Below are 10,519 nucleotides of genomic sequence, written 5' to 3' on the forward strand. Positions count from 1 at the left end.
CCTTCACAGTCATGTACCCGTGTCTGTCTGTTTTCTCCCCAGTCCCTGTGTCAAGCCCATGTGTCTTAGTGTTGGTCACAGTGTTTGATGGTCTTCTGTTTTCATGTGTATTATGTTCAGTTTTGTTTCCCCTGTCTCGTCAGTCAGTTTAGTGTCAGCTGTGTTATCCTCCTTGTCTTATTGTCTGTGTTTTCCTCTGTTCTCTGTTGCATTTTCCCTCATTGTAGGTAGTGGTTCTGTCTGTCTGGATGGTTTTTGCCTTTTGTTTTTGTTGCCCAATGCTTAGATGTTTAGTTCAGTTCTGTGTTGCCAAGTCCTGGGTTTTTGGGTCCACAACTCTGCCGGCCTCACACCTACACCTGTGGATATGACAGAAGAACGGGACCAAATAATGGACCAAGCAGACTCAGCCCTAAAAATGTGGGTTGGCTCTAACACGGATGAACAGTCTTTTGATTCACATCTCCTAAGTAATGGGCATAAGGAACAAATTATCCAGAGGAACCCTCTGCTCCTCCAGCTTCCTCGGTCTCCGGAGATGGTCTGTGCTCTCACCGAGGCTAAAGAAGAACTGCAAAAACTGCTCTCTTCATGCTTTCCCCGTCCTGTTGTCACGTCAGCAGCACATGAATACCTCCTCATCCTTCAACAGCTGACAAATTCCTACTCGACGCTGACTGGAATGATAACTGCAAAACTCTGTGGCCATTTGCTAGGTGCTCAGCCAAGCAGCGGCAGTCTCCTGCATCTGCTGGGTGCTAGGCCAAGCAGCGCCATCTAGAGCATAGAGCCTGCTGCGTGCAGTGCGTACTCCCAGCCTGAGCAACCAGAGCGCGCTGTGTGCAATGTGGGGCCCCAGTCCTCATCAGAAGTCTCTGCACCGTCTGGGCCCGAGGCGTCCACACCATGGCAGTATATGGCTCGCCACTGATGCTGGCCACCTGCCAAGCTGCTTTAGGGGTCTTCATCTCCACTGTTCCCAGCCTCCAGTCCTGTCTCTCGAGGGTCTCCGCCCACCACACCATCGCCAGACTCCAGTCCTATTGCAGTGGGTCTCTGCCACCATCACCTCCACACCTTCATCGTCTCCACTGCCAGCCTCAGCCACTGAGTTTTGCCCTGAGGTCTGGTTGACCCCCTGAACTGTGTTTTGTCTTTTGGAATCTTAGTCTCAGTGTTTGTACTTCCTGTTTTATTTTGATAGTTTTCTATTTATATATATGTATTATGTTCACTTTTGCTTCCTCTGTCTCGTCAGTCAGATTTGTGTCAGCTGTGTGTTATCCTCCTTGTATATATATTGTCTGTGTTTCCTTCTGTTCTCTGTTGCGCTCTCCCTCATCGTAGGTGGTGGTTCTGTCTGTGTTTCCTCTCTTGATTGAGTCAGTTTATTTTTATGGTTGTGACTGTTCAGTTGGGTTTTTTGCCTTTTGTTTTTGTTGCCTGTTTTTCCAGCATTAAAGCTGTGTTTTTTAGTTCAGTTCTGTGTTGCCAAGTCCTGCGTTTTTGGGTCCACAACTCTGCCTGCCACACACCTACACCTGCGGATATGACAGTTGACTTGTTTTTCTTCTTGTGTTGTGCTGCAAAGGACCTTCATATTTTAGAGTATATATATAAAAAAATCATATAGAGGATGCACCAAGAAAACTTGGAGATATGACTCATGATTTTCTTTTAAAGTTCACACACACACACACACACACACAACTCTACCTACATGTCTGTTCAAAGAAAAAGTCTTTAAAGCTATTGCTGAGACTTGCCCCAGCATTTTTAGAGAGGTTATATTTATATCTTAAGTTTGGATGACTCATGTAATGATCGTTAAACAAAATATATATAAAATGTTAAAAAAAAAGCATTTTTAAATATTTTTTTATTAGTCAGTATTGTCTATGCACATAGCCTCTGTAAATTTAATGCTGCTATATTTTATGTTAGCAGTGGTGCTAATGTATAAGCACTCATTAAAAGCAATTACGTAAAGACATAAACTGCAGTCCAGCTTCTCTTTTAGTGCTGCAGTCAGTTTGTCTCATGGTGCAGATGTTCTGATGTTCTGCATATCATTCCACCAGCTTCCCAGAAATACTTATCCCGTCTCTAAGATGCAAACCACATTAAAATTCATCTTTAGGAAAAGGGATAATAAAATCTTTCTCCACCTCTGTTGTATCATGAAACAATTGTCAAAAATGCAATGCTAGGGCTAAAATAAAAAATGGTAAACTCAAGTATTAAGCAGAGCGGTAAATTGAATGGAGAAGAGTGATGCTCTCCAAAGGGATTAAAGGCATCTTGTCATGCAGATAAACAGCTCTCTTGTTGTTCTATTGTTAGGATGCTCAATGCACCTCTTCAGTTATTTTTGTTATTTAGACTGTCAAATGGAAATGTAAGGTAGAAAAAAATGTGCCAGAAGGAACATTATAAAGTGTGTGTGTGTGTATGCATTTGTGTGTAAGAGCGAGGGGCGGGAGACCTTGTCAGGGAGGTAACCACTGACAGTGATCTAGTGCTCCCATGCTGCTGAGAGTGCAACACTGCAACCAAATAAAACAGAATTGTGGCTTTTAAAATGAAAAATACACCCACATCCTAATCCCTAATCTGCCCTTTTCCTTTATGCATCAGATACTATCACTACTTGTTCACTCACTACATACCGGCTAGCCTGCTGACAATGGTGGACCGCATGGCTAATTGTGAAGACATCCTGATGAACTTCCTCATTTCGGCCGTGACCAAGCAACCTCCAATCAAAGTCACACAGAAGAAGCAGTACAAGGAAACCATGATGACCCAGGTTGGACAGAGTTTTAATTTTATCGATACACTTAGACTGTATACTTATTCACTTGTTTACTCCTATAGAATGTATCTGCCTCCGTCTCTGTCACAGACAGGCTCAGATTTTTACTCTGCGTATCTATAGCTGTTTTGACATTATCCTGTCTTGCTTTTATGGCTACAGAGGCCAAGTCAAAAAATTACCCCTACTCTGTCTGAATTTGTCCAGTGTTCTCAGAATAACATTTTTCCTCAGTTAAAGTAGTCATCACAAGTACAATAGTGTGCAATCTTCAGTCTACAGTCAAGTGTTTATTCCGCAACCTTAGCATGTCCTTTCCCACAATGGTAGTCTGTAAAAGCTTTGTGAAGTGTGGCATATTACTTTGCAGATGCAATACAAAAACTCTGAATCATTGTTTGGCATTCTTAAGGTTAAAGAAAGTGAGACTGAATTCTTTACTCCAGTTCTGTAATATGTACCAGCTCCTTACTCACATTCATATCACTACTCGACCTCTTGGTTAGTAGTTGCTGGGGATTCCTGGTTGTCTTTGAAATTAATTGCTAAAGCCCCAGTCACACAGGCCTACACACATACCCCTTGCAAACATCAAAAAGCGTGTATTCTCCCATTGGTTAGTGAGTGGTTGAGAGCAGTTGTGGGCATTTAGTGTGCTACACCAAAAACCTCCTTGTGATTGCATACTGTACGGACAAATGTTTGTGCATGTTGGAGGTACATCCCATCTTTGTTGTGATTGTGTTGCAATCATTACTGGAAAAAAATAATTATTACACATATTACAAAGAGCACTTCTCTTAAAATCAATGCAGCGTATTTTTATTAATCCCAGGACAAAATAATTAATTACACAAATGATTACATTACTTTTGTGTTTCTCTATAAAAATTATCTGAGATTTAACAATATCAACACACCAACACAAATCCTTATCCTATTGAGGAGAAACATATTTTCTTTCTCTTAGTGTTTAGGTACGAACACAAAGCTGACAACACAAAATAAAGAAAATGAAATAAATGAATGAATGAAATTCATGAAAACCAGCAGCCTGACTGCGCATCCATTTGTTACCTGCTGAAGTTCAAGGTCTAATAGCTGGGCTGGGGTCGGCATTCGCTCAGCTTTAACATCACTCGGTGTCCTTGCCTTGGTTAGCTTTAGCATTCTGTCTGTTCAGATACTAGCAAAGAGCTAAAGTTGTTTTAGCAGCATAATGCAGTTATTTCTGTGGTAGATGCAGTTCAGACTTTGCGATCATATTCTCATTCTTTTCTACTCAGAAAGCCCAAGAAGAAAGAAACAAAACAAATCCTGGTTTTCCTCACTTTTTCCGACACACGAGGTCTGAGGTACCTGGAACATTTTTACAGGTGTTTGCAGACAAGTCGGTGTATCCTATGTAAACTACAGTCAACCATAGTAATCTACTAACAACCAGAGTAACCACAAGGACCTTTTGGTGCAGCACCCTCTTTGTGACTTATGTCAACCAGCAACAGCATGCAACCTCCAGCAACCACTCATAGACCAGTCTCCAGTCCCTCAACAGCCATCTGAGCCTTTCAGTAGAAAAAATAACTTTGAGGTGAAAAAATGTGCAAGGGAATTTGAGTAGTGCTTTATCACATTCCATTTCAACATGGAATGAATCACTTACAAATGTTATTTGGACAATAAAAAGGGAAGAAAACTTTGTCCAAGGTTAAAAAATGCTGGAAGGAGGGCTGGTGTTCAAGAGCTAAGAAGGAAACCCAGTCATCCCACAACTTGATTAAAAAAAATAGTTATATATAGTCCAACTACCCATCATTTCTTTGTAGACATTGTGCCTTACATACTTGTTTAAGTTTTCATGGTTACATTCAATGAATTTGCAGTTATCCAAAGCTAAAGTGCCTTCCAAGCTTCCCCCTGTTAAAGTCCCCTTTTGGGATAATTTCAGTGTTTGTTAACAAAGTCCAAAATGTAATTCATTCCCCATAAAACATTTGCAAATGCTTCTGTTTGGAGTAGTATAGCTCTGTGCACTGTGTGCTAGCTGGTAGTCTTATTTCATCTTTTCCGTGGACATTATTGCCACCACCTGCTGATCGGTGGAAAAGTATTAGAGACAGCATTAATGTGCAAGCAGGGCATGAGAAAAACCAAATGGAGGCTTCTTTTAATTCATTGCTCATGACATCGTTGGTCCATCAAAACATTTTGTACAGTAGCAACACAGTTTAAAGATGATAAAAGTGCTGTGTGTTTAGAGACCTCTTTTTAAGGAAAGAAGAAGATAATAAGAGTATTAAAAGAGAAATGGTAGAAAAGTTTCGGGCCACATACAGCCCTGACCTTCTCTTTGGGAGATCCCTGTATGTGCATGTGTTTGTGTGAGTGTGTGTGTTCATGGGGCCAGCCCTTTGTCAGGTTCTGATTGATGGTCTGACCACAGGCAGGACGATGACTCAGCAGTATGGACGTAGTGATTAATGTCTTAATTGTGAAAGCAGCACGACAAACCTAGATTTACTCCCCCCTTTACCCCTCCTTTCCTCACTCACTCTCTCATTCTTTCTTTTTTTCCTGTGTGCACCCCCACCTCCTCAATCTCACCCATGATTTGTGACTTCGCTTCAAGCAACAGCAGATAGACATTTAACATGGCGTAAGAGGAAAGAGCTGACATCTTGTGGGATACCTGGACCAGAATGTTAAATGAATTAACATTTTTAAGCTGTTTTATTGTACAAGTCATATTGTATTTTAGGCCCAGATCATTTCTGTCACTGGATATTCTTTAGCAGTTCAATTTTTTCTATCTGAAGATAAGTTTCCTCCAGCTTTTACAACCCTCTCTCAAAGGGCTCTACTGACCCTACAACTGCACTTTCTCGGGTTCATCTATAGCAGTAACCAGGATGCTGACAGCTTGTTGTCTGCAAGTACACATTGTTTGCTGGCATTTCAAAATTCTACTGTTAGGCTATTTACTTGGTCAAACAGATGCTCCCTTATCACCTCACTACTAATGTCCCTTCACTAGCTTCCTGTCACATTTAGGTCCCAGTTTAAAATTCTCACTGTGACTATAAAAAATTATTTGTAGGTCAGATTTCTGCTGAATAGACTGCACTCTGTCTCACCCAGGTCAAACAATCTAAAATGACTGTTTGTTCACCTTTTTCTGCATTAACTGTTTGTTAAGTAATGCACTGTGTGACTGATCAGCAGTAAATTGCCACACTTCCTGCTGGTGGGGTGGAGATTACATCAGGGATCGGCACTGAACCGCTTTTTTATGTATTGGTGATTAACAGGTTGACAGATGAGGTCATGCAGAGGTCTCCATTAAATATGATGTTTGCAGACGACATTGCAATCTTTTGTGTGAGCAGTGAGTACATGGGCAGAGCCTGGAGAGTTGGAGGTATGCTCTGGATAGAAGAGGAATGAAAGTCAGGAAAAGCAAGACGCAACACAAACGTAAAAGTAAATATCTAAGGAGTAGAGTTAGTGAAGGTGGATGAACCGCTGGGGTCAAGCAACGAATAGTGCAAATGAGAGGTGAAGAAGAAAGTGGAGGCAGGTAGGAGTGGGTGGAAACGAGCGTCAGGACAGAAGGATATCAGCAGAAATGAAGGGGAAGCCTCAGGACATTAATTTTGTTCATCTAGATATAGCGTTTTTAGGTGGAGAAACCTTTGGTCTCATGCAAGTGATCTGTTCAGTTACGGAGGGACAAAACTGACTGAAGAAGTCATTTGGATGAGTTTCACAACATAGCTCCCACTGAAATGTAAAGTAACCCACCTTTAATCAGTGAAACATCAAGTTATGCAAATCTTTTTTTCATTTGGAGTTCAATAATGACACGATACATGTATTACTTTTAAATTCAAGCCACTCTCACCCTCCTACACACACACTCACAAACTATCACACACTACCTGTGTAACTACTACCACAGAAACAATCATAGATTTTAGAGACCTAAAGTGAAAATAGAACATCTAGGAAAGAAAACCCAAATTAAAATCCATTTGACGGATTTGTTGCAGTGATGAAAGTTTAAAAATCCAACTTCGGAACAGAGCCTTTCTGAACAATACATCATGTGGCTCTTATCTATGGCTCAATAAGGACAAAAGCTTGCCACAAGTCACAAATGTCACAGCTTGATGAAAGAGGGAAATTTGTAGGCAAGTCAATGGGGCTTGGATAGTATAGACAGGCCTGCACAGCTGGAAAGACAAAAGTGAAGGTTTCTACATTATAGAGCATTGATTACAGTTTAAAAGATGGAAAAATACTTCAGAGCCTAACAAGCCAATTCCATATTTGCTATAATGACAAAGGTTTCGACTTGTCTAACAAGTGGTGTGAAGGATACTGATTTGTCTGCGGATGTTAAACAATATGAATATGCTTCAATGTTTCCAGAAATATAATTGAAAGAAATACTTTCTGAAAATTGAAAAAGAGACAGACACATAGATGCTGGCTAGGTTGTCTGTGAAATAATAGGTGTCTACTAACTTTTTCCTAACAAGTTTTTTTTCCAAAGTTTCCAACAAAATGTTTCACCTTTTCCAGCTGTTCCACCAACTCCCTCTATGCCATCTGGCCATCTCTACAAAGATTCCCTGCACTAATATATCATTGAAATCCCAGTGAAAGTCGACCCACTCATACACTTTGTCTCTAAACCTGTTGGCCCGAGTCAATGTGCACCTTAAATAAAAGTTTAAAAATGTGTTTTCTTTTTGCTGATTGTATTACGCTAATACAGTCCTATTCTCTCACTCTCTCTCTGTTTTCCCACATGAAGGGCTCCAAGGTGTCATCTCGTTGGGCTGACCCGGACCATTTCGCCCAGCGACAGAGTTGCATGAACGCCTTTAGCCACTGGCTAGGTTTCATGCCCTTAGTGCACTCCCAGATGAGGTTGGACCCAGTGTTGTTCAGAGACCAGGTTTCCATCCTGAGGAAGAAGTACAGGGACATTGAGAGGTTGTGAACACACAAGGACACGCCAAATCACAGTAGAGGCTGGAGAGCTGTGTGTGTGTCCTGAATGACTGTTTATGAGGCTATAAAGGAAAATTCACACATGCACTGGACATAAAAGTGATAAAACACTGAGGTATTTGCAAGACCTTTAAATGCAAATTTCTATGGGAAAAAAAAGCTTCTGTACATGTGGTTGGTTACAGTGAGCAACTGTGCATAGCTGCCATCTGTGACAATACACATAAATATGAATGCATGTAGACACATGCAACAAAGACTTGGACACATTCAAGCTGACCACGTGTACGTATTTGTTGCATGGTTTAAACAACAAGACTGTGTTTAAAAAAAAAAAAAAAAAAAATCAAGTATGTCTACAGTGGAAGTTGACAAACGGCTAAAGAGATTCGAGGTAAAGGTTGTATTCATGAAGTCAGTAATTAAAGAAAAGAGTTTGTGTGGACAAAAAGGAACAAGCTGTACTTTCTGGCCACATCACAGCTAATGGCCCCAAAACACCCAGAGACGATGGCAGTGCACCTCTTGTATATTACTGTAGATTTGCAGCAGCAGTTCCTGTCTGTATGAAGCAAATAAAAAATAAAATAAAGAGATGTTATGTTATAAGGCGAGAGGATTTGTCTCAACTCAGTTCAGTTCTTCCATTCATTTTAAGAAAATTGCATCTTTCTTTGACTACACACTTTCCTTGTTACTCTCCTTGCTGTTTTGCCTACACATCTATAAACAATAACGAGAAAATTTATTTTCAACAAGGAACTGACTAACTAATAAAGTATGATTAATGCAATCAAGAAAGAAATAAGAACATTAAGAAATGTCAACATCTGTCAAATCTTTAGTAGTGATGTATTAACCTCACTATAAAGATTAGATTGCAGTTTTCATAAGATTAGCTACAGCTAATGAATCCACAAAAGCTTATGGGAAGTAAATGAAATATTCTCATCATTTTGCTTTGGCCATAGTAAACAGCGGCAGTGGTAAGGAGTGGGAGGGCAGCAGCTTGGTTCATAAATGCATACAGTCTTTTTTACTGTCTCAACCTCAGAATCTACAGACGGCAAATGAGGCAGCAGCTGGTTTTACTGCAAGTCCACCGAATTACATAAAGTATGTAGTGGTGAATTGAAACAGCAATGAAATAAGCAACATCAGCTTTAAAGTGATTATCAAGCCTGGGGTGAATAAAAAGACCTTTATGATACCAGTGAGAAGAATATGCAGTCTGCTCTTTTTAGCTATGTGACGGGGTTGTAACTTAGTTGGCAGATAACGGCAGCCTGTGGTGTGCGGGCTAGTGGGATTAGTCTTAGCTGAGAGTTGCAACTTGCTGCTGCCAATAAAAAAAGTTTACTTTCAATGTTGCCTGGTAACAGCCGCGACCATAACTGCTCAGTAGCTGCACCTAAAGGCCCATAGTGCAACAAAGTGGGAGACCTTAATGTGGGAATCCTGGTCTAGTGTTGTATGACTCACTGTCTAAACGTAACAACTGCTCTGCTCTGATTAAAAGTCAACCTGTGTACATAAAATCATCATGTTTAAGAAAGCGTAAGAGTAAAATGCTAAAGACATTCTAAAAACTAGTAATAGTAAGTGAATTCATCAACCCCGCTATGTTTTGTGTTGTGTATTTTAACCTGTGCTTTGTCCTCTCTCCCTCCCGTTACCCCCAACCAGTCACTGCAGATGGTCTCCGAAGGTTTCCATCAGTTTAAAGGGAGTTTAGTCTTCTCACTGTCACTAAGCGCTTGTTCAAAGAGGGTAGCTTGATTGTTGGGGTTTTCTCTGTGTTATTGTAGGGTTGTTACCTTACAAAATAAAGAACCTCAAGGTGACTACTGTTGTAATTTGGCGCTATATAAATTGAACTGAATACAAATAAAGTAATGTTATAGCGTTACAGCAACATACCTTCTAGACTTGTAGTTAAGACCGCCTAATCCAAGACCAAGACAATACCAAGACCAGAGGGTATCGAGACCGAGTCAAGACCAAGACAAAGTCGAGACGAGACCGAGACAAAAAAGTCTTTAAACTGCAGCTAGATGCTGCTTCGTTTACAGGTGTCAGGCATATTTATGTGTTTTTGCGATGCACTCGTACAGCCCTCCTCACCGCTGTCTACTGTCTCACTCACTTCCTGAGAGGACAGACGCACGCTCCACTTGACTGTCGCGTCTCTCACCCTCTCTGTTTTTCACATAATGATATTATCCTATATCCTCGCATGTGATTGACCAAAATATGGAGGGATTGGAGCATAGCTGAGCCACTGTGTGAGAGCTGAGCAGCATAAGGAAATTAAGTGAGGAGCCGGCTCTCGCTCAATGGGAGTCGCCTCTTCTGATTCACTACAAAGCACTCTCTAAGCACGGCTCTTAGAGCTGATGCTTTTGCGCATGACACATTATCGAATGTTACGTTGTGTGCCATGGATACTGTTGACTCCAAATCTCCCGACCACTATGTCGATCTGAGACAGCAAGACTGAGACAGCGAGACCAAGACAAGACCAAGATCAAAGTCCGTCGAGACTAAGACAAGACCACGTAAAAGTGGTCTGGAGACCAAGACCGGTCTTGAGACATCCAACTCTAATACCCTCAAAATGTTACATGCAGTAGCGGTTTTTGATACGGGCGGTTGCCCGGGGTGGCATCGTGGTGGGGGGCAGCA

The 10,519-nt window shown here is 41.1% G+C and overlaps 1 protein-coding gene across 1 annotated transcript in view; it reads left to right on the forward strand.

Annotated features, from left to right (window-relative positions):
- LOC102789944 (exostosin-1) overlaps positions 1 to 8,448 on the forward strand; it is a 294,744-nt gene extending 286,296 nt beyond the window's left edge. The window contains exons 12-13 of the mRNA XM_087851903.1: positions 2,638 to 2,809; positions 7,635 to 8,448. Of these exons, the coding sequence (XP_087708029.1) occupies positions 2,638 to 2,809; positions 7,635 to 7,823 (361 nt within the window). The 3' untranslated portion in view covers positions 7,824 to 8,448. The remainder of the gene's footprint in view (positions 1 to 2,637; positions 2,810 to 7,634) is intronic.
- The last annotated feature ends 2,071 nt before the right edge of the window (positions 8,449 to 10,519 follow it).

The sequence above is a fragment of the Neolamprologus brichardi genome, chromosome 15 (assembly GCF_056152115.1).
Source record: "Neolamprologus brichardi isolate AB-2024 chromosome 15, ASM5615211v1, whole genome shotgun sequence".
NCBI classification, from domain to species: Eukaryota; Metazoa; Chordata; class Actinopteri; order Cichliformes; family Cichlidae; genus Neolamprologus; species Neolamprologus brichardi.